The following is a 25310-nucleotide window of genomic DNA, read 5'->3' on the forward strand; positions in this document are numbered from 1 at the left end:
GGTCTCTCCTGCAGTTGATCTCGGGCCCCTTGTGACATCACGGGAAGCGCCTCGCTTCCTCTTAAAGCTGTACTGCCAAGAAAACAGCTTACCCGAATCGTGATCTCTGACATCACGAAGATATTTTCTTTTCTTGCGAGAGACAACCTCTGCTTCAATTTTTGAAACTCTATTTTTGATTTCCACCAGATTTTTATTAAAAATAGATGCTGAACTCTCATCGATTAATTTATCTTGCAGAAGCAAAATGGAAGAGCGAGTTTTCTGTAACACCCTTTCATTTCTTTTAGCTAGCACTCCAAGCCATCCCAGAGTGCATTTTATGGAAATGTCTCTCCATTCCAAGGATAAGTCCGACTCATCCTCGGAAAACTCAAAGGCTGGCAGACGTTCAACCCTCAGACCCCTCGGTGTAATATTAGTCCTAATATATTTCTCAAGCAGTTTCAGATCATAGTACGTTGTAACCTCTTTTATCAGGGCTCTTTCCAGTTCCACATACCTCTCGGAAAAATCTATAGCAGCACTCTCCCATGGGTCATTATTAGCCATTTTTTCTTCCCTCTCTCTCCATAAAAATGCCAGATTGACTGGTTGGACAGATGGTGCACCCGACGGGGTGACAGAAATGGTGTTCACCGACATGTCACAAAGAAAAACAACACCTCCACTCCTTCAGAAACTCCAAAAGTTTTGATATACAGAATGAGAACACCAACTGCTGTACGTTTGAAAAGTTTTTTAATTCTGGTACCTCGGCCTTCGCCTTCTCCTGGAATACAATTTGCATAACAAACACCACCCATTCGGGATCCAGTATCTGTCTGCCTGAGACGACATGATCGACAGACCACGATGCTTTGCCAGAGATGGTCTGCACCTGCTGCCCCTGGGATTCAGGTTACTGGCTAAGGCTCTTGCCACCCTATAGTGCCTTTTTTAGGCAAAGTTCAAAGGACAAAACCACCACCGTAACAGGTACAAGCATACAAAATCTGAAGGTAATGCTAGTCAATGCTAGAAATCTAAACCTTAAAATGCACTCTCTCAAGGCACTCCTAAAAATGGAGAACATCGATATCTGTGCAGTAACTGAGACCTGGCTCAAGGCTCCAGAGAGCACCCCTACAATACCAGGCTACAACTCTTACCACACTTTTCGGCTACCAAACCAGGATCGAAACACTAAAGGTGGAGGAGTGTCCATATTCACCAAGGATATTCACACCACCAGGTTAACTGTCCAACACAATGCGTCTGAAATTCTCCAGGTGCAACTGTCACTAGGTAAGACTGCAATCCAAACTGTAGCTTGCTACAGATCCCCCACCATGCCCCAAGATTCTCACTACACCTTTCTAAACATACTGGAAAATATTAATATACAACCAAACACCCTAATACTGGGTGATTTCAACTACCCTGCCATTAACTGGGAAAACTACTCATGCACCAACACCTTTGCCCAACGGTTCTTGGAATTTATAAATTCCAATGCCCTGGATCAACTAATCCATAGTCCCACCAGGGACTCCAATAGCCTAGACCTGGTCATTACCAACATGGGAAATCGATGCTCCACACCTATGGTCACGCCCCTTGTTGGTCAGGACAGACCATAAGCTAATCACCCTTAACATCCACATCCCTCCCCCAGTAAGGAAACCTCCATAAAAAACTTTTCCAAGGTCAACTTCATGCTACTCAAGTCAAAAGTTACTAACTTCCTGACACTCATGCAGACAGGAACTGAAAGTCCGACTGCTGAGTCCTACACTAAGGCACTGTACGAGCACATCCACTCATGCATGAATCGTGCCATCCCAAAAATAACCAAGATGCTCTCCTCCAAAAAAAGAAGCCAATCTGGTGGTCCCCTACCATAAACAAACTTTACAACAAAAGGAAAAAACTGCTGCAGAAAAGAGGAAAATCCCAGGATGCAAAAAACTCCCTTACCTGCCTCAGTAAGAAGCTGAGATCCCTCATAAAATCCTCCAGAGCTAGTTATGAAAATAAAATTGCCAAAGATTCCAAATACAACCACAAGGCATTCTATAACTATGTCAAGAATCTAAATGGCAATGCTCAGATCTGCTCTGAGCTACAACAGAATGGCATTAAATATACTGATCCCAAGGATATTGCCAATATCCTGGCAGATCGATTCAATGCCAACTTCACCCCCCTCTCACCTCCTAAATGGCCCATCTCAATACTGGAAGATTGCCAAATTCCAGTAATAAAGGCCACACAGGTAAAAAAAACTCACTCTCCAAAGCTTAGAATACAGCATCCATGGGACCAGATGACATCCCGGGCTGTGTACTACATGAACTACAAAATTAACTGGCACCTTAGTGTAATGATACCCTCACCTCAGGCTTCGTGCCCACTGAGTGGCAGACAGTTACAGTTATCACAATCTACAAGAGGGGATCCACCTTGGATCCTGGGAACTGCCCAGTCTGACGAGCCTGATCTGCAAGGCCATGGAACGTATTACCATGGAACTTCTAAACAAAGACATTGGCAACCTTAAACCACTGGACCCCACCCAGTTTGGGTTCGTGATGGGTCGATCTTGTCTCCTGAACCTTATTGACTTCTTCAAATCAGTCTCCAGAGCCGTGGACGAGGGTAAAGCAGTCCACATAGCCTATCTGGACCTCGCCAAGGCCTTTGACACCATCCCCCACTCTGGAATCATAAATAAACGTACTAAGCTGGGCATTAATCCCTACGTCACTCGATGGGTTCCCAACTGGCTTACTGACAGAACCCACACTGTAAAAGCAGCAGACTCCAAATCCAGCTCCAGACAAGTGACAAGTGGAGCACCTCAGGGGGTTCAGTCTTGGGACCTCTCCTGTTTGGCATCTACCTCTCTGAAGTACAGGCCAACACACTAAGGGACTCTGGCTAACAAAGTTCGCAGATGACTGCAAACTGGAAGCCATTATTGAATCCCCAAATGATGTGGATACTCTACAAAAGGGCCTTACAGAAACAGATGCTTGGTGCCAGAGCCATGGGCTCAAGCTCAATGCCAAGAAATGTACAGTTATCTCCTTTGGGAAAAATCATGTACCCGTGAATTATCACATAGGTGGCAGTACACTAAACACCAAAAGTGTGATAAGAGACTTAGGGACACAGGTGGACAGTGGTCTCACCTTCAATAACCACAATGCCACAACAGTCAGGAAATCCTTCTATGCGGCTCACCTCATCACTAAGGGCTTTTCATCCAGAAAAAAGGAGGTCATTGTCCCACTGTACTCATCCCTCATTAGACCCATTATAGAATACAATGCCCCATTTGGTATGTACCTCTCAAGACATCTGCAACAACTGAAAAGGCCGCAGAAATACCTCACTAAAAGAATCACAGGCCTAAAGCAGATGCCCTATGCTGACTACCTTAAAAAACTCCAGATTTACTTTGTCGCATATCGTCTACTCCGATGCGATCTCTGCTTAACATACAAGGCCATGTCAAACCCAGAGCTGTTGGACATGCTACACTTAAAGAAATCCCAAACCCTCAGAGCCACACGCTCCAGGGATCTAAATCTCGTCATCACAACAAACAAAACATGCTGGAGGGATAGGTTCCTGACCCAGAGACTCCCCAGACTCTGGAATAGACTGCCCATGCATGTCAAGCAGAGCGCCTCTTTGGCCCTCTTCAAAAGGAACCTTGATTGGATGGGAGAAAGGAAATTCACCCCTGGGATCACGTCAGTCGCCCTGCTAGACAGGGGTCCAGGGAAGTAAATAGTGTGGGAAGAAATAGCCAGGGAATTGTTATGGCTAGGCTTGTACAGGCCCTAGGGCCGATAGCCTCATACCAACCTATGAACCATTAGCTTTTTATACCAGAGAAAGAGGTTTGTTTTAGCCCTCTAATGGAGCATTTTATTACTGAAATTAGCATGGTGATTGTGGGAGATGCCACAGCTCTCCTCTAAACAAGATAGATGCTACAAGTGGAAGGCTTCTGAGGACATCCATTTTTAATAACGCACTTGTTAGTCAAATTTGGGGGGGGGGGTCATGGGCTTACCTTGTGTCAGAAAGCAAAATTGTCCTAGGCAAATATGTAAGTCAAAGGTATAATTGCCTGGAAACCAGCCCTTGAACATCAATTCTCTACAGAAACAGCATACTCTCATCTAGGATGGAAACAACAGAGGCCAATTCTGGCTTAAGCTTCCAGTGCTTCCTAGATTAGGCTTTCTGAAATGTCTTGGGGAGAACCCATGTTAACCAAACACAAACTCTTACAATTATCCAAAAGTGTAACTTCTATGCAAATGACAAAAAAGGGTTTCCAACTGGATACTTGCTGCTCCAGAAATCATTTGAAATCAACAAAACAACCTAAAAGCAACTGGCCCTTAGCTATAAAATGTGGATGGAGTGAACTGTTCTCTTAAGTCATGCATCACATGATGATTTGGGCTAGAGGAGAAAAAGTACAATTTTGTACCTACCATAAATGTAGATGTCCGAGAGGAATGCATCTGCAGTCTTTACAAATGGGTTGTCCTGTCATCAGGCAGCCCTTCGGTCGGCCGGATTCCAAAGTCTGGGTCTGGCTTCGGCTGGTGTCGCACTTCACCCAACGTCATTGCGGCAGTCATTCGGGTATAAAGGCATCAGCCTACGCCATTTTCCTCAGTGTTTCTTGCCCCAGATGCCAGATGCCCTCTTGGATGGCTAAATTTGGATAAATGCCAAAGTTTCCAAATAGTAGAGAGCAAACACACAAAATAAGCATGTATGTACATATATACAAACAAATACACCATAATAGATCCCCCCCAAGCTAGCTGAAGATTGGTAAGTACCCTAGGAGTACCTCAGAGGGGAAGGAGGGTGGGTAATCCTGACTGCAGATGCATTCCTCTCGGACATCTACATTTATGGTAGGTACAAAACTGTACTATGTCCTTCAAGGATGCATCTGCAGTCTTTACAAATGGGTAGAATACCATAGCTAGACTAGGGGAGGAGGAAATGAGAATAGATTATGGTGTAGTCAGCATCCCTTGCAAAACAGCAGTGGCAAAACCAGCACAGGATCTAGAGTATAGAGGTAAATTATAATGCTTGGCAAATGTATGCACGGAGGTCCAAGTAGCAGCCTCTATAATGTCCTTGGTAGCCACTCCTCGTAAGAAAGCTGTGGTAGTGGCTGTAGCCCTTGTGGAGTGAGGCCTGATGTTCTCTGGAGTTTTCTTTCCATGGTAGGAGTAACAAAATCTAATGCAATTTCCTATCCATTTGGAGATTGTCTGTTTAGAAATTGGTTTTCCTTCCTTTCCTGTTGCATATGCTACCAGAAGCTGGTCAGTTTTTCTATTGTTTTTTGTCCCGTCCAGGTAGTAGCGTAATTGTCTGTGTACATCCAAGGTATGCAAGAGCTTTTCTCCCCTGTTCTGTGGATTGGGGAAGAATGTAGGAAGGTGGATAGCCTGATTTAAAGAGACTCTGGATACCACCTTAGGCATAAATGTAGGATTTGTTCTCAAGGACACTCTATCTTGATTGAAGATCAGGAAGGGTTGTACTGCCATTAATGCCTGTAGTTCAGAGACCCTTCTTGCTGAAGTTATTGCCAGCAGGAAAGCAGTCTTCCAGGATAAGTATTGCAATTCTGCTGTAGCTGCTGGTTCGAAAGGAGGTAGAGTCAGTTTTTCTAGCACAAAGTTCAAGTCCCATGCTGGCAATGGAGGTTTCCTGGGAGGTTTTACATTTGTAATTCCTCTCAGAAACTGTCTGAGCAGAGGATGCGAGAAGACAGGAGGATCCAAGCTGTACTCTGCTGAAATAGCTGATGCATGTATCTTGATGGAGGAATAGGACAGGCCTGTATGAAAGAGCTCCGCCAAGTACTCCAGGATGTTGGCTATGTTCACCAGTGTCACATCTTGCCCCTTTGCAGCACTCCAGATGAGATATCTTTTCCATTTTGCTGCATAATTCTTTCTTGTTGAAGGTCTACGAGCCTCCAGGATTATGTCTTTAACCCTTTGGGATAAATTTGGGTTAATTGCTGTTATGTAATGTTCCAGGCAGTTAGCTGCAGAGTTTTTAGGTTTGGATGCAGGATGTTGTAGTTGTTCTGTGTCAGCAGTAATGGGATCAGGGGCAGTGTCCATATTTGTTCACGGGACATGCTCCTCAGCAGTGGATACCAATGTTGTCTTGGCCAGTCTGGGGCTATCAGAATGATCCTCGGACATTCCTCTTTGATCTTGAGAAGCACCTTGTGCATCAAAGGAAGTGGTGGGAATGCGTATGCTGTCAGGCTTTTCCAACTGAAGGATAGCGAGTCCACCTTCCAAGCAAGTGGGTGGTAAGTCCTTGTGCAGAATTTCTTCAACTGGTGATTGAATGGGGATGCAAACAAGTCTATTTGTGGTAATCCCCATTTTCTTGTGATGGTTTTGAAGATGTCCGGATGCAGCATCCATTCGTGGGCATCTGTTGTAGTTCTGCTTAATATGTCTGCTAGAATGTTTTCCTTCCTGGTACATAAATTGCCTGTAACTGAATGTTGTAGCTCAGAGCCACATCCCATAGGTCCAGTGCCAGCCGGCATAGAGGGTATGAGTGTGTGCCTCCCTGTTTGTTGATGTACCACATAACTGTGGTGTTGTCTGTCCTTATCATCAACTGGCCTTCTTGGAGAAAAGGTCTGAATGCCTGGATTGCCAATTTTACTGCCATCATTTATTTTAGATTTATGTGCAGATGCAGCTGGTCTTGAGTCCATAGGCCTTGAATGCACTTGTCCATCATGTGTGCCCCCCAACCGAGGTCTGAGGCATCTGTCGTGATGGTTTGTCTTGGTTGACGTTTGCAGAAGGGCAGTCCTGTGTTTGATTGACAGGCCTGAGCCCACCATAGGAACTCTTGCTTCAGGCATGGGATCATTGGAATTTTGGTTTCTAGGCTGTGCTTGTGCTGAGACCACAAATTCTTTAGGTACCACTGTAGCTTTCTCATATGCAGCCTGGCATGAGGGACCAGTATTATGCAGGATGCTAGAGCTTGTAGCACTTTTCTTGCAGTTAGATGGCTCTGCTTTGTTAATGCCAAGAAGTAGAGAGGAAGTTGCTCTTTCTTTTCTGCAGTTAGAAATGCCATTTGTTTTGATGTGTCCAATTCTGCACCCAGAAAGGTTATTCTTTGGGATGGAATCAGCCTTGACTTTTTTGTATTGACTGTATATCCCAGGGCTTGCAGCAGGTAGATGACTCTCTAAGTCTTCTGTTAGTTTGTTTTTGTTGTCCGCTTGTATCAGGCAGTCGTCCAGGTAGGGATAGATTTGAATTCCCTGAAGTCTGCAATGAGCGATTACTGATGCCAGGCATTTCGTGAACACTCTGGGCGCAGTAGATAAGCCAAAGGGCAATGCTGAGAATTGATAATGCTCTGATCCTGCAAGAAATCTGAGGTATCTTCTGCAAATTGGTCTTATGGGGACGTGCAGGTATGCCTCCTTGAGATCTAGAGTTACCAGCCAAGACTCCTTGCCCAGCATGGGAAGAAGCTGCTGTAGGGTCAGCATTTTGAATTTTGGAACAATGAGGAATGTGTTTAAAGTGGACAGGTCTAGAATAGGCCTCCATTTGTTTTCCTTTCTTGGTACCAGGAAGAGCCTGGAGTAAAATCCCTTTCCTTGCTCCGTAAATGGTACCTTTTCCACAGCTCTCATTCTTAATAATTGAGATATTTGTTTTAGAGCTTCTGCCCTTTGAGAAGGTGGTAGGTTTGGCATTCCTCTCTTTCCTGGTAGTGTATGGAAATGGAACCTGTAACCTTTGTCTATAGTCTGCAAAATCCATTTTTCTCTTGCAATGCAGTGCCAGTTTCTTGAAAATAATGTTAGTTTTCCGCCTAAGGGTGCTTCTAGTTGTTCCCTGGTAGGCGGTGCCACCGCCAAGTCACTGTGATTGAGTTGTTGTAGTGGTGGTGGCTGTATCCGTGCCTCGTTGGTTGTTACCCTGCCACTGGCGACCCCTGTAGGCACCCCTGGATTGGTTTCTGCCTCTAGAGCGCCTATTCCTGCCTCTTTGTGCCTTAGAGGAGTCCGGAAAGGACCAATTCTTGGAGGGCCAGTTCCTGCTAAACCTTGGAGGTTGAACTTGTAAGAAATCTTTCACTGTTTGCACAGATTTTGCTTTCTCTTCCATCTTTTTTAAGTACCTGCTGTGCGGGGGCACCAAATAAATTGACCTTGTTCATAGGTGCATCCAAAAGCTTAGATTTGACATGGTCTGGTAATGCCTGTTCTTTCAACCATGCATGTCTCCTGATAACTGTGCCAGTCATGGCTGATCTAAAGGAAGCCTCCAGTGCATCATAGCCACATTTTAAAGAATGGTTACTAACCTGCTGTATGTTATGTAACATTTCTTGAACATACTTTTTATCTAAAGATTCTTCAGAGGTCAGCTTTTTAGTCAACTGGTCAAGCATAAACTCTTGATATTGAATCATATGAAATTGGCAGTTCAAAGCTCTAGCTGACAAGGTAGCAGAGGTGTAAACTTTTTTACCCCATCTCTCTAAGGACCTGGATTCCCTTTCAGAGGGAGGGTTTTAGAAGAAGTAGCTGCTACAGCTTTAGGGCCCTGGGAGATAGTCTCTGGATCTGCAAAAGGAGCCTTATATAAGTGGTGATGAGTGTCCGGGACCCTGTAGTACCTATCGGGCTTAGCAGGAGCCGGAGGTAAAGTATCAGGAGCAGTGCAAGCATCATTAAATGCATCATCAACAACAGATAGAACTGGAGGTATAGCTAAAGGCCTATGCTGTGGCAAATGTAGAAAGGTCCTAAGCCTTTTTCTAGAGTCTGAGAAGTCTTGGCCCTGCCACTGAAATTGTTCTCTCATAGCATGCAAGGTTTCCCCAAAGTAAAATTCCTCAGGAGGAGAGGCTGAAGGGATGGATTCCTCAGCATCAGAGTCTTCGTAAGGAGAATAAGAAGCCTCAGGAGGGTCTGTATGTTCTGAGTCATCAGAGGAATCATCTGTGGCTACTGGCTCAGGGGGCTCTGCTCTAGGCCTCTTTTCTGGAGGAGGGAGAGAGGCCCTGTCTGGATGAGGCTGGGCTCCACGAATTAAAGAGATGAGATCCTCTGCCAAAGAAAGCATATGGGAGCTGGTGCTGAGCCTGTGAGAGGAGGGCTTGGCAGGCACAGGTTTTGATGCTTTGGCTGCTTTAGCCCTGGCAAAGGCCTTAATAGACATAGCTGGAGGAGGCCTAGCAGCTCCACGTGCAGGGGTAGAAATATCTAGGGGAATGGTGTCTGATAAATCCTGCGAAATCGCAACAGAAGGTTGGATTTCAGAAGCCGTTTCTACCAGGTTGGAAGAGGCCTCGGTAGAAAGCAAGTTATTGGCTGAAGAACGAACCGCTTGCTCGGTTTCGGCCGAAACAGAGACACTCGTGGTTTGCTTAACCGCAGTTTCGGCCGAAACCGCGGACCGCGAGTGTCGGTCCTTTTCTTTGCGTTTTTTGGTTATTTGCGTAGTCGGAGGATCCGACGGCATAATGTAGGCAAAATCAGAGCCGAAAATCTGTTCAGCAAAGTCCGAGCGACGTCTAAGCGTCCGTCGGTTAAAAGAAGCACAGGCTAGACAAGCTGCTACGTCGTGGTCTGGGCCTAAACAATGTATGCAATAGGAGTGGAAATCTTTATGAGGTATTTGTTTCCCACAAGATAAACAGTTATTAACTTTCTCTGACATCGGCTGAGGCAAGAAAGAGTCCCCAACGGGGTACTTAGCTTTATAGAAGTCTTCGAAGTAGTATTCGGTAGTAGTAATCTCTGGATCTGACCCACCGGCACTTGCGAACAGCTTCTGCTTCGGGCGCCACGTGGCAAGAAAGACTGGGGAAAATGGCGTCGGCTGATGCCTTTATACCCGAATGACTGCCGCAATGACGCCGGGTGAAGTGCGACACCAGCCGAAGCCAGACCCAGACTTTGGAATCCGGCCGACCGAAGGGCTGCCTGACGACAGGACAACCCATTTGTAAAGACTGCAGATGCATCCTTGAAGGACATCTAACACTGTATTCGGGGACACCCAAAAAGCACAGGAAGGTGGACATCCACTTGTGGCTAATTCTCATAGATAAAGGATTACACCAGTAAACGTGCACATATTTAGTATCAGACTGAGCTAAAAAAAACAGGCACAGTCACAGAATTTTCTTTTGCACATGAAGTTACAATGCCACAGCTATGTAAAAGATGAACACAAAGGCATGCACACAAATACATTTGTTTAAACTCTTCACATCTTAGCTTTCTACCCACTGACACAGAGAGAGAGTGTGTGTCCCTCTCGCTCTCTCAAATATTTACAGGCAACACAGTATTGTGGATTGTTGTCCTGAGCATAAGCTCACATGCAATGACTTCAACAAAGGCATTATATAAAAGCATCAGGCCACAAAACAGCACAAAGAATTGAAGCATATATTACTACAAATTCAGAGGCCACCACCTCCATAAAATCAGGTGCAGAACCACCATCTCATCAGATGTTCACCCAATCCAAGAGGTTGGGCAGTTAAAGGAAGTGTTTTGCCCAATACTCCATCAGGACTAAGGCATCAAATCAATAGCAAGTCTGTATATGCACCAATTTGTCTCAAAGCAGAAGTTCTACACAGGCGAGCCCTGAAAACTCCTCTCAAGAAGAACCACAGCATATGGGCTCTTGCAGAATCTCTTCCCGACCAATCATTAGTGGCCACAGTTTACTCCCCTTTATCAAGCTTGCACTCGGATACGTAAAAGCAGCTAATTACTATGTCATCAGATAACTCTGAAAATGTACACCATTTTTTCAACCGCTCTGCCTTTTCAAAGACTCAAATTAAAGAAAACATGTCAAACTTTTATGAAAATATAAGAGTTATTCCAACTTACCCTGTTAACCAGATCCACAAGCCAACCACGGGGTTCCTAGTAATATTGAATAAATGAAAAAAATCATTTCACTCTTGTATCACAAAATATTAAAAGTAAACCACACAAAACTTCCCATTAGTATATACTCCAACATGACTGCTCAGTGCTATCAAGTATGATGGGAGTTTTCTTGAACAAAACAGTGTCCTCGCATTAACAATAACCATTACTTCATAAACAAGGAGCAGGCCAGACATTTGCAAACTTTACAAATAAAGTCAGGTTGTCTGGTACAAACTACTAAATACAAGATTTCTGTTAATTATCAAGACTGAGTCTGAGATTAATGGGGAAAGATGTGAGTTATCGTACCAACAAAGTGGGGGGGGGGGGAGCTTGTGAATAAACTAGTTTACATGTCAACACAGCAACCTGGATGTTACCTTTACATGTTTTGGAGCCTTACTTGTCTTTGGCTCACTCAATAATGATTTTCAAACTACAGTACCAAAAATAGGACATACGTTAATCAGTGGAGGACACAAACATCTTGCCCATTTTTTCTTAAAATAATGTACGTTTTATTAAATCACAAAATTTCTCAAAAAGATTAAGAAAGCAGTCAGCATATATTGACAGACAGTGTTAAGTAAAACCCCAACCATTCACTAATGGTTTAATGTCAATACAGTCAGTCATCTCTTCCTCATACACACTTACCAAAAATAAGACTAAAGAAAATCAATTCTATGTGACCCTCTCCTTATCAAAATAATGTTATGACAAACAGCCTCTATTTTACATGGATGCTTCCCATCTCAAGATATCAAAAAAGGTGAAAACACAGTGATTATGCAATAAGAATTACTTTGTATAAGCTAATGGCTTCTTCACATAATCAGCATGATGAAAACTAAACCTATTAAAGTTAATTTTCACATTTTCATCTAAATCACACAAAACCAGTCTAAGACTGCAAAGGGAGAAAAATCACATAGGATAGGAAGGTCCATTATCAGAAATCAATTAAATTTTGTGTGCATATACACTCTGCCATACTTCTGTGCCAATATAACTGTCTTCAAATGGTAGAGGGCAGATGACATCCCATTGTGGCAGCAAGACAAAGTCATTTTTCCAACATTTAATGTTTGCACTTTTACCCCAAACAGCCTGGCTGTTAATGGTAGTCAGCTGTCTTACCTACATATCAGTAGTTAAATGCTTTGATAAATTTCAGCTGGCAGCACTTTAACAAACACCATATTGTAGTCCTTTTTACAGAGCACAGCCAACAATTGTTAATTAAGGTCTTCACCTCTCATACACAAAGTTCAATCCTGACCTCCAGCCAATGTCTGTGCGGCGTTTGCATGTTCTCCTAGAGTCTCTCTGTGGTTCCTCCCAACTCTCAACACATGCTGTGCGTCTCTACCTGAAACCCACCCAGGAATGGAGCTGTGGGCAGCTGAGAAGATTCTATACTGTTCTTAATGGGATGCAGAGCTGTACAGATAAACCACTTTGTAAATCAACTGTAGTGAGCAGCATCTGCCTGATAGAACCTGGATCACAGACTGCACTCCATGTCAGTGTTAGTCACTCGGTGGTGTTAAAAAATGACTCAAGTGATTTGTTCACATCAACCAATGTCACAAAAAAGGTATAGGTATTAATCAGCGATATGTGGGTTTGAGAACATGGCCTACTCTGGCCCACATCACGCTAATGGTGGGAGCGATCTATGTGCCCCTAAAGGCTAGTGTGTGCCTCTCAAAAAGCCCAGCAGCCCCAAGTCAATAAGCTACTGGCCAGGTGATGTCCAGTTTGGTTTTACATCCAGCTTTCACTCAATATAGCTATCCCAGGTAACCTAATTAACCTGCAAAACATGAACTAAGGACTGCTACACTCAATACAGGTCAACTGAAAGGAAGTAGCATGGAAATAAAAAACATGATGGTAAGGGGAGGCCAGACATCTTCTGTATCCAGGAGACAAAATGGAAGGATAGTGCAGAAAAGCCACCTGGCTTGGGATCCAAAATGTACTACTCAGGGGGAGGACAGACCAGAAATAATGTAGGAAATGTTGTGAAGGAAATGCTTAAAAAGACAGTATGGAAGTCATCAGAATTACTGTCAGACTTGTAACAATAAGACTCCAGTGTAAGGACAGGGCACTATTCATAATCTCAGCCTATGCCCCACATCAGGTCTGTGACAGTGTCAAAAAGACTGCATTCAGGCAGCAATTGCAAGACCTACAATATAAACAGGGGATGGTTTTGATAACTAGGGACTAGAACCTACATATGGGACAGACAGAACAAGATACGAGGACTGCCCAAGTGTATATGGTTCACGTAAAGTACAGTTGTGTGCACTTACCATAAATGTAGATGTTCTGAGTGTATTCACTGTTGCAGTCATTATATTTGGGGTAATCTGCTGGCAGGTTGCCCTCAGTCGGCCTGATTAACAAAGTCTTGGGCCTTTCATCAGTTGCTGTCCCTTCTTCCATGACGTCAGGGGTATAAAAAATGCAGCCAACACCATTACATCAGTTTTTCTTGCCCCAGATGTCAGGTGTCCCCCAAATGGGGAGCAAATAAAATTAAAAACACAAGGAAATACACCTCCAATCCCAAAAGCAAATACACCAAAAGGGCTTTTAAGCATAGTGAAAGAAAGTAGAGGTATAGCCAGAGAAAAACAGGGGGCGGGAGGGTAACCAGGACTGCAACAGTGCATACACTCGAACATCTACATTTATGGTAAGTGCACAAGACTGTACTATGTTCTTCGTGTTTCACTGTTGCAGTCATTTCATTTGGGTAGATTCCCAAAGCTATGGTTGGGTGGGGGGAATTATACAGCATTAGGACCAGCTATAATGCCCTGCAGGACAGCAGTGGCAAAGCCAGCTCTGGGTTTAGAGAAAAGTGGTAAATGGTAATGTTTGGTTTACGTATGAACTGGGCTCCAGGTAGCAGCTTCTAGAATGTCCCTGGTAGGAACACTTCTGAGAAAGGCTGTAGAAGTAGATGCAGCCCTGGTGGAATGGGATCTGATCCCTTGGGGATAGTGTTTCCATGGTGCTTACAGCACAAATGAATACAATGGCTTATCCATTTGGAAATGGTTTGCTTTGAAATGGCCTTTCCCTCTGCCCCTGCAGCAAATGCCACCGGCAGTTCAGATTTTCTTTGAGACTTTGTCCTGTTTAAGTAAAATCGAAGTTGTCTGTGTACATCCAATGAATGCAGAATCCGCTCCCCCTTGTTCTGTGGATTGGGAAAGAAAGTTGGCAAATGAATTGTCTGATTAAGAGCCACAGTGGATACCACCTTAGGCATGAAGGATGGATTGGTCCTGAGAGATACTCTGTCCGCATGAAAAATTATGAAAGGTGTCACTGCCATAAGAGCCTGTAATTTGGAAATCCTTCTAGCTGAACTGACTGCTAAAAGGAAAGCTGTTTTTCAGGAGAGAAATTTTAAGTCTCCTGGGTGGTCTTAGGTTTTTGGCCCCTCTGAGATACTGCTTTAGCAGAGGATGAGAGAAGAGGGGAGGTTCTGTGTTGTAATGAGCTGAAATGGCTGAGGCATGGATTTTTATGGAAGAAAAGGTCAGGCCCTTGTGAAGGATCTCAGTGAAGTATTGTAAAATCTGAGCAATGTTGGGCACTGCTGTAATTATCCCTTGAGATTGATTCCAGGCACAGAATCTTTTCCATTTGTCAGCATAAGATTTTCTAGTACTAGGCCTTCTCGCCTCCAAAATGACATCCATCACAGGTTTGCTGAGGGATGCTAAGGGTGAATTTAGGTGATTAGCCACGCTGCAAGATTCAAAGTTTGGAGCAGTGTGTGCAGAGTTTGGTTGTTCTGCTGAGACAGTAAGGTGCCACGGTGGAAGGTGTGACACATTGCGCAGGAGTAAGTACCAGGGTTGGCGAGGCCAGTCTGGAGCAATCAAAATCATTTTTGGTTTGTCTTGTTTGACTTTTAGTAGAACTTTGGAGAGCAGAAGCAGAGGGAGAAAGGCATAGATTGATAGTTTTTTCCAGCTGAAGGATAGAGCACAGCCACTTTCCAGGCTTTTTTGTGATAAGTTCTTCTGCAAAATTTGTCCAAATGATAGTTCTGGGGTGAGGCAAAAAGATCTATATGTCTGGGCTCCCCCATTTGCGTGTCAACATGTTGAAAATCTGTGCTTCCAGTTTCTATTCGTGTGGGTCCATGAGATTTCTGCTTAGTTCGTCTGCCAGAGTATTCAGCTTTCCTGGCAGGAATTGAGCTTGTAGTTGTACTTGATAGGTCAAGGCAATGTTCCACAATGCCATGGCTAGTCTGCAAAGGGGATAGGGGTGCGTACCCCCTTGCTTGTTTATGTGCCAAATAACCGTGGTGTTGTCTGTCTTTATCATTAATTGTCCTGGACGAAGGTAGTCTTTGAAGGCTGTCAGTGCATTCTGTACAGCTAGCATTTCTTTTTGATTGATATGAAGGTGCATTTGATTTGGGCTCCATTTGCCTTGAATGCACTTCCCTGCCAGAAGTGCCCGCCCAAGCATAGTCTCATGCGTCTGTAGTTAGGGTTTGGGTGGCAGGGGGGGGTGGTGTGAATGGCAGTCCCTTGTTTTGCTGGCAGGCCTCTGCCCACCATAGGAACTCTAGTTGCAAGCTAAGTATGATAGGAATCATTGTTTTCCAGGCTGTGACAATGCAGACTCCACAGACTTTTTAAGTACCACTGAAGTTTCCTCATATGCAGTCTTGCATATGGAATTAGAAGAATGCATGAGGCCATGAACCCCAAGGTTTGCAGTATTTGCCTTGCAGAAAGCAGTGCTTTTGTGGCCACCTGTTTGAAGTATATCACCAAATGAATTTGCTTCTCTGGCGTAAGGAAAGCCATTTTGGCAGATATATTCAAGTTTGCACCCAGGAATGTAATTTTTTGAGAGGGTACCAGTTGTGATTTCTTTTCGTTTATAGTGTACCCTAGACAAGTTACAACCCTTTTTACAAACGTCAGATGGTTTAGAAGAAGAGTGCCCTTGTTTTCTGCCTGAATTAGACAATCATCCAGGTATGGATCTATTTGAATATTTCTTTGCCTGCAAAATGCAATTACTGGAGTCAGGCACTTTGTAAAGACCCTGGGCGCAGTAGATAAGCCAAAGGGAAGTGGAGAGAACTGGTAATGCAAATAACGTGCTTTGAAGTGGAGGTTATCTTCTGCAAGATTCCCTGACTGGGATATGCAGGTAAGGTTCTTTTAAATCTAGAGTTGCCAACCAGGCATCTTTGCTTAGCATAGGAAGTAACTGGTGAAGAGTCAGCATCTTGAATTTTGGAATGTCCAGAAAGGTGTTTAGAGTAGGTAAGTCCAGAATTGGACGCCATGATTTGTCTTTTCTGGGTACCAGGAAAAGTCTTGAATAGAAACCTTTGTCCCTTTTCCTCTTCTGGTACTGGATGAATAGCCCCCATGCTCATGAGGGAAAGTACTTGTTTCTGGGCCTCTGCCCACTGATTTGCGGGCAGGTCTGGCCATCCGTTTGGAATTGGCAACATATGTAAATGAAATATGTATCCCTGGGATACTATATTTAAAACCGATTTGTCCTGGGTTATAAGTTGCCAGTTTCTTGCATGAAGAGCCAGTTTTCCCCCCAAAGGGGTGGCTAAAAGGTAAGTGCTTGGTAAGTGTAAAGGGAAGTCATTGAGATTGCTTACCATAGGGAGGTGTCTTGTTGTTTCTAGATTTGGAAGAGGAGGCACCCCATTGTTTTGTTCTGAAAGTCCCTTGTGACTGAAACCTGATGCCTTTGGAATGTCTGGGTTTGACTTGAGTGGCTCTCGAAGGAAAGTACAGTTTTGTACCTACCATAAATGTAGATGTTCGAGTGCTAATACAGCTGCAGTAATCACAGATGGGTTTTCTGCCGTCAGGCGGTCCCTCGGTCGGCCGAATTCCAAAGTCTTGGTCCGGCGTTGGTTGTCGTCGCTTTCTCTTCTGACGTCAGTGAGGCCAGAGTATATAAGACACAGCCGACGCCATGTTCTTCAGTCTTTCTTGCCCCAGATGTCAGGTGCCCCCCGAAAGAAGGCAATACATAAATTATGCTTATATGCTTATACATGTAATGCAATATAATCCAAAAACAGTGGTTGCAAGCAAATAAACCTTAGAAGGATAACCCAGTCAGGCTGTATGAAGAGGTTGTTAGGCCCCATGCCTTTACCAAGTGGGGAAGGAGGGAGGGAAACCTGTACTGCAGCTGTATTAGCACTCGAACATCTACATTTATGGTAGGTACAAAACTGTACTATGTTCATCGTGCATACAGCTGCAGTAATTACAGATGGGTAGAATCCCAAAGCTACGCACAGGGTGGTAGGTACTAGGAGGAACTGGGTTGAGCCAGAATGCCCTGCAAAACAGCAGTGGCAAAGCCTGCTCTTGTTCTGGAATATAAAGGCAGGTGGTAGTGTTTTATGAAGGTATGTACAGAACTCCAAGTGGCTGCCTCCAGAATATCTTTGGTAGGAACTCCTCTGAGGAAGGCTGTAGAGGTAGCTGTGGCCCTGGTGGAGTGTGATCTGATACCTGTAGGAACAGATTTCCCATGATAGGAATAACAAAACCGTATGCAGTGGCCTATCCACTTTGAAACAGTCTGCTTGGAAACTGGCTTCCCTTGAGCCCCTACAGGATAGGACACAAAGAGTTGTTCTCATTTCCTGAAGGACTTTGTTCTGTCCAAATAGTAACGTAGCTGCCTATGGATGTCTAAGGAATGTAGCAGCCTTTCCCCTTTGTTTTGAGGATTGGGGTAAAAGGTAGGAAGGTGTATGGCTTGATTTAAAGCTACCCTAGATACCACTTTAGGCATAAATGATGGGTTGGTGCGAAGGGAGACCCTGTCCTGATGGAAAATGAGAAAGGGCTGCACCGCCATGAGGGCCTGTAATTCCGAAACTCTACGAGCTGAAGTGATAGCCAGAAGGAAGGCAGTTTTCCAGGACAAATATTGCAAATCTGTTGAGGCAGCTGGTTCAAAAGGAGGCAATGTTAATTTTTCTAGTATGTAATTAAGATCCCAGGCTGGTATTGGTTGTTTCCTTGGTGGTCTAATATTCTTAGCCCCTCTGAGGAACTGTCGTAAGAGTGGGTGAGAAAATAAAGGGGGATCCGTGTTGTATTCTGCAGAAATGGCTGAGGCATGGATTTTTATGGAAGAAAATGAAAGTCCACTGTTCAGCAGCTCAGCTAGATACTGTAATACCTGAGGCAAGTTCAGTTTTCTAGGGTCCTGGCCTTTTTTCGCATTCCAAGAACAAAACCGCTTCCATTTTGCGGAGTAAGCTTTTCTAGTAGATGGTCTTCTGGCCTCCAAAATGACATCCTGCACCTCCTTGGAGAGTAGGGTCTGTTGTGGTGTTAAGGAATTTTCCATGCAGCGAGATTGAGTGCTTACAGCTGACTGTGGAGAGTTTTGTAACTGTGCTGAGTCAGCAGAAGTGGCATTAGAGGCAGGGACCAGGGAGGAGTATGTGTTAGGCTCCTCAGCAATGGGTACCAGTGCTGCCTTGGCCAATCTGGAGCAATCAGTATCATCTTTGGTCTGTCTGCTCTTGCTTTCAAAAGTACCTTGGGCAGAAGAGGCAGAGGTGGGAATGCGTAAACTCTCCATGCTGTCCAACTGAATGAAAGGGCATCCACTTTCCAGGCCTTTGGATGAAAGGTCCTCGAACAAAACTTTTCCAATTGATGATTCCTGTGGGAGGCAAAAAGATCTATGTCTGGCCTCCCCCACACTTGGGTTATTTCTGCAAACACCTGCGGATGTAACTTCCATTCGTGTGGATCTGTCATATTTCTGCTTAATTTGTCTGCTAGTGTGTTTTCCAATCCTGGCAGGTACTGTGCTTGAAGTTCGATTTGCCATTCCGGAGCCAAATTCCAAAGGGTCATGGCTAGTCTGCACAAGGGGTATGAATGTGTTCCTACTTGTTTGTTTATGTACCACATTACTGTGGTGTTGTCTGTTCTTATGAGTAATTGTCCTGGATGCAGGAAGTCCTTGAAAGCTGTAATTGCATTTATTACTGCTAGCATTTCTTTTTGATTGATGTGGAGGTGCTTTTCTTTTTGAGACCATTTGCCCTGGATGCACCTGTCCGTCATGTGCGCCCCCCAAGCGTAATCCGAGGCGTCTGTTGTGATAGTTTGCTCTGTTTGAGGCTTGCAGAATGGGAGGCCTGTGTTTGTTTGACATGCTTGGGCCCACCATAGAAATTCCTTTTGCAAAAATGGGATTACTGGTAGTATTGTTTCCAAACTGTGACTGTGTTGAGACCATAGGTTTTTTAGGTACCAATGAAGTTTCCTCATATGCAGCTTTGCACATGGGATTAAAAGAATGCAAGATGCCATGAATCCCAGAGCCTGCAGGATTTTCCTTGCAGTAAGCCTGGTACTTTTTGCTAGTATTTTGAAGTACTGAGATAGTTGCCCTTGTTTTTCTGGCATAAGATAGGCCATCTGGGTGTTTGTGTCCAAGTTGGCACCCAGGAAGGTTATTTTCTGAGATGGTGTTAGCCTGGATTTCTCTTTGTTGATTGTGTATCCCAGAGCATGCAATAGCCATGTCACATATGTCAGATGTTCCAGAAGTATGTGCTTGCTGTCCGCTTGGATCAGGCAGTCGTCCAAATAAGGGTAAATTTGTATCCCTTGAAGTCTGCAGTAGGCAATCACTGATGCCAGGCACTTTGTGAATACTCTGGGCGCAGTAGATAAGCCAAAGGGCAATGCAGAGAATTGATAGTGGATTGAACCTGCAAGAAATCCGAGGTATCTTCTGCAGCTTTGTCTGATTGGGACATGCAGGTATGCCTCCTTGAGGTCCAATGTTACCAGCCAAAACTCCTTGCCCAGCATGGGAAGAAGTTGCTGTAATGTGAGCATCTTGAATTTTGGTACGAGTAGAAATGTGTTTAGGATGGAGAAGTCCAAAATGGGTCTCCAGTCGGTTCCTTTCCTTGGTACCAGAAAAAGCCTTGAATAAAAACCTTGACCTTGTTCGTGAGAAGGTACCTCTTGAATAGCTCTCATGCTTAAGAGCTTTGAAATTTGTAGTTGTGCCTCTGCCCTTTGATTCTGTGGAAGGTTTGGCATGCCTTTCATTTTTGGAAGAGTGTGGAAATGAAATTTGTAGCCTCTGTTTATAATGTCCAGGATCCATTTGTCTGTTGTGACAATATGCCAATTGTTTGCAAATAATGCTAGCTTTCCTCCCAAAGGTGCTGCCAGCCGAGACGTGCTTGGCATGGAAATGAGGGAGTCATTGGGTTTGCTTCCTGTATTGTTGTGCACTGTCCTCGCCACCTCTTGGTGCTGGAGTTTGCCATTGTCGTCCTCTATATGATCCTTGTGATTGCCCTCTGCCCCTTGTGCATCTGTATCTACCTCTTTGGGGCTTGTCAGTGGCTGGAAAGGACCAGTTCTTTGAAGGCCAATTTCTGCTAAAACGTGGTGGCTGGACCTGGAAAAAAGTTTTGACAGTTTGCATGGATTTGGCCTTTTCTTCCATTTTCTGTAATATCTCCTCAGCATTAGTACCAAACAGCACATCATTTTGTAAAGGAGCATCTAGAAGTTTAGCTTTCACATGATCAGGCAAGTTTTGTTCTCTAAGCCAAGCATGTCTGCGAATGACTGAACCCGTAGCAGCCGCTCTACTTGAAGCCTCTAGGGCATCATAACCACATTGTAAAGTGTGTTTACCCACTTGCTCTGCACTATGAATCATATCCTGTAACTCCTTTAAATCTGGTTGTTCAGGTTGAGACATTTTGTTCCTTAATTGTGCTAACAGGAACTGTTGATATTTAAGCATATGAAACTGACAATTTAAGTCCCTCATGGCTAGGGTGGCAGAGGTATATACCTTTTTACCCCACCTTTATAAAGATCTTGATTCCCTTTCTGCAGGAAGTGGATTCTTGGCAGTGGAGGCCTTCAATCCCTTGGGGCCTTATGAAATGGTTTCAGGGTCAGCATGATGGCTTTTGAAGAGAAATTGGTGAGAGCTGTGTACTCTGTAATACCTATCAGGTTTGACTGGTGCAGGAGGCAGAGAATCCGGGTTAAGGCAAGCCTCCGAATAGACATCATCCAGTATGTCCAAAACAGGGGGTATAGCCAGAGGTCTGTGTTGAGGTAACAAAAGAAATTCCCCAAGTCTTTTCTTGGAATCTGAAAAGTCTTGGCCTTCCCAATGGAAGTGTTCCCTCAAGGTGTGCAAGGTTTCCCCAAAGGAAAAATCCTCAGGAGGGGATACAGAAGGGATGGACTGTTCTGCATCCGAATCCTCAAAAGGAGAGTAAGAGTGTTCCTCTGCATCAGAATGTTCTGATAAAAAGGATCCTTGATCAGAAGAGGGGGAATCTTCCTCCACTCTGGGTCTCTTGTCTGGAGGGGGTTGAGAACCTCTGATAAGAGTAATTAAATCCTCAGCCATTTTAAGCATCTGTTTTTTAGGCATGGGACCTGGAGATGGGCCCTGTGCAACAGGCCTCGTGGGATGCCTGGCTGCTTTGGATTTAGTAAAGGCCTTAATTGAAAAAGAAGATGAGGGCCTAAATACACCATGGGTGGAGGTGGACCTGTCCACATTAGTAGGCTCAACATTAGCAAAGGCTTCGGTTGTAGTCTGGGAAAGGGCCGAGGTCCCAGCGGTCTCGGGTACAGAGGACACCGTCAAAGGAGTGTCGTCAGTAGTCAGGGACTGCAAAGGCGTCTCGCTGAGAACCGGACCATGTGTAGCCTGTTTTGGCATGGTGTCGGCGGAGACCGCGGGCCTCGCATGTCGGTCCTTTTCCTTGCGTTTTTTGGACAAAACGGTAGTCGGAGTGTCCGACGACATTTTATAATCAAAAGCTTTACCAAAGTAGTGTTGGGTGAACTCCGCCCGACGCTTAATAGTGCGTTTATTGAAGGTAGCGCAAAAGCGACAGCCCGAGACGTCGTGGTCTGGGCCCAAACAAGGTATGCAGAGGGAATGGAAATCCTTATGCGGTATTTGCTTCCCACAAGAAATACAATTATTAACTTTTTCAGACATCGGTCTGAGGCAAGAAAAGTTTCCCCAACGGGGTACTTAGCTTTAATGAAGACTTCGGTTTCCAAAATTTTCGTAATTCAGGAGCTGGCCGACCGGCACTTGCGAACTGCTTCTGCTTCGGGCACCGCGTGGCAAAAAAGACTGAAGAACATGGCGTCGGCTGTGTCTTATATACACTGGCCTCACTGACGTCAGAAGAGAAAGCGACGACAACCGACGCCGGACCAAGACTTTGGAATTTGGCCGACCGAGGGACCGCCTGACGGCAGAAAACCCATCTGTGATTACTGCAGCTGTATGCACGATGAACATCTGGAAAGGACGAGTTCTTAGTAGGCCAGTGCCTACTAAATCTTGGAGGTTGCACTTGTAAGAAATCTTTTACAGTTTACATAGATTTAGCTTTATCTTCCATCTTTTTTAAAACTTCTTCAGCCTTATTACCAAAGAGACTGACCTGTTGTAAAGGAGCATCCAACAATTTTGCTTTAACATGATCAGGCAGATTTTGCTCTTTGAACCAAGCATGCCTTCTTAGCACAGACCCAGTTACAGCAGCCCTGCAAGAGGCCTCCAAAGAATCAAAACCACATTGCAAAGTATGTTTTCCAACTTGTTCAGCTGAATGCAATAAATCCTGTAAATCTTTGTTTTTCCACACAGTCAGAAATTAACATAATTTTCTGTTTAAGCAGTCCCATGATATGCTGTTGATATTTTAGCATATGAAATTGACAGTTTAAAGCCCTGATTGCCAAGGTTGCAGAAGTGTAAACCTTCTTACCCCATCTATCCAGCGCTCTGGAATCTCTATCAGAAGGGGTAGGATTTTTAGCAGTAGAAGCCTTAATGCCCTTGGGACCCTGAGAAATGGTTTCAGGATCTGCAACAGGATGTTTGAAAAGGAATTTGTTGGAGTCAGGAACCCTGTAGTATCTGTCTGGCTTACAAGAAGCCGGAGGTAGAGAATCAGAAGCCATACTAGATTCTGAAAAAAAACATCAACAATGTCTAGAACAGGAGGTATAGCCAAAGGCCTATGCTGAGGGAGAAGAAAATCCCTAAGTCTCTTTTTACATTCAGAGAAATCCTGACACTCCCAGTGGAAATGTTCTCTTAAGGTATGTAAAGTTTCCCCAAAAGAAAAATCCTCAGGGGGAGAAGCAGAAGGAATGGAATCTTCTGCATCAGAGTCCTCATAAGTACGTATAGACAATTCCTGTTCATTAGAAGAGACAGAAGAAATAGAATCTTGTTCAGAAGATTCATAATCAATGTCTTGCCTAGGCATCTTAGAAGGGGGGGGGGGGGTTGGCTACCCCTGATCAGAGTAATTAAATCTTCAGCCATTTTGATCGTTTGTGTTTTAGGCATAGGGTCCTGCACATGTGGCCCAGGCATCGGTTTTTTAGGCATAGGTCAAGATTTTGGCCTTAGTTTAGAAGATGGCGTCGGTCTAATATACAAATCTGTAGGCCTGAAAACACCCTCAGAAGCTGGTGCCTGCACAGTGGCTCCGGACCCATCTAAAGTAGAGACATCCGCTGGTTCCATAATTGAAGCATCTCGTGGCATACTGGACTCTGAATGGGTCTCAGTAGAGGCCTGCGAATCAGAAGTAGCAGGTATCAGGGGCTGCGAAAGTGCCTCATTTGAGTACCGGTGAACTGGCGACTGGCTTAGGAGAAGCGCCGTCGGCAGTTTTGGACCTCAACGGCCTGTCTTTTTCTTTGCGTTTTTTTAGGTATTCCAGTAGTCGGATTGCTAACCGATGACATTTCTGGATAATTAAAGCGTGAGCCAAAATATTTAGAAGCAAAAATGTACTGACGTTTGATTAAATAAAGCACAAAACCGACAGCAAGGTACGTTGTGGTCAGGGCCTAGGCAAGGAATACAGTACAAATGAAAATCCTTATGAGGTATTTGCTTCCCACAAGTAATGCAATTATTAACTTTTACTGACATCGATAAGGAGCAAGAAAAAGTTTCCCCAACTGGGTACTTAGCTTTTTAGTTGAAGACTTCGGATCTGAAACTCGAAAACGAAAATTTCAGGAGTAGGCCGATCGGCACTTGCAAACTGCTTCTGCTTCAGGCACCGCGTGGCAAGAAAGACTGATGTAATTACGTCGGCTGCATGTTTTATACCCCTGATGTCATGGAAGAAGGGACAGCTACTGAAGCAGGACCCAAGACTTTGTTAATCGGGCCGACTAAGGGCAACATCAGGAATAAAGGAGGACAAGCCATTTAGATTTCTGTCTGGCAAATGGCATGATGGTAACCAATATATGGTTGAGTAAAACAGACCATCACAAGATCTCACACACACACACACACACACACACACACACACACACACACACACACACACACACACACACACACACACACACACACACAACATGCAACTTAGGTATGCTTCCCTCCTAGTAAGGAAAGGAAACTGGCATACAATCAGTGATTTTAAAAGTCATTCCTAGTGAAACAGTCAGCCCACAGCATAAACTGATTACCACAAAAAGCTGCCAGCAGTGATCAGAGAATGCTCCAAGGTCAACTGAGACTAGGCTGAAGACCTGAGACAGAGCATAAGAATTCAAGGAAAGACGCATGGCTCTAGCCCCTGACAAATAAGAGGAATCAGATGGCAGTGAAGAAGAATGGAAGTATCTGAAAACAGCATGTGTGACAATTATAAAGTGGATATGCAGTCAAGCCAGCTATGGTACCAAGTAGATAAAAGCTGAGGGTGGAATACAGAATCCAGGAAGTTACCAAATGAAAGCAGTGCAAGGAAAAAATAGGAGATAGAAAAGATAGGGGCCAAGCTAAGAAAGAATACTGGTTGGACAACAAAGATGCTAAGAGATAACAGATCGGGTGTAATAGCAAAGAACAAGACAGTTATTTTACCATCTTCTGGAAAGTGACTCAGATGGCACAAAGAAATTATCAGGTAGCAAGGTAAAGACAGAATAAAGAAGACTGACACCCTTCATATGTAGGTACTAGGCTATCAGCCCAAGGGCCTAAGTAAGCCTAGCCAACAAAGTTCCCTGGCTTACGCCACCCAAGAAAGTTATTTTCCTGTGCCCCTGTCGAGCAGAGCCACAGAAGTGATCCCCGGGGTGTATTGCCTATTTCCCATCCATTTATCAAGATTTTCTTGAAGAGTGCTAATGAGGAACTTTGCTTGACATACATGGGTAGCTTGTTC

The 25310-nt window shown here is 44.4% G+C and overlaps 1 protein-coding gene across 1 annotated transcript in view; it reads right to left on the reverse strand.

Annotated features, from left to right (window-relative positions):
- Positions 1-25310, reverse strand: part of USP24 (ubiquitin specific peptidase 24) — a 4679666-nt gene that overhangs the window by 4341155 nt on the left and 313201 nt on the right. The window contains exon 6 of the mRNA XM_044085508.1: positions 10964-10999. Coding sequence (XP_043941443.1) covers positions 10964-10999 — 36 coding nt within the window. The remainder of the gene's footprint in view (positions 1-10963; positions 11000-25310) is intronic.

Source organism: Protopterus annectens, chromosome 10.part0, assembly GCF_019279795.1.
Source record: "Protopterus annectens isolate FY-2018-M chromosome 10.part0, PAN1.0, whole genome shotgun sequence".
NCBI classification, from domain to species: domain Eukaryota; kingdom Metazoa; phylum Chordata; order Ceratodontiformes; family Protopteridae; genus Protopterus; species Protopterus annectens.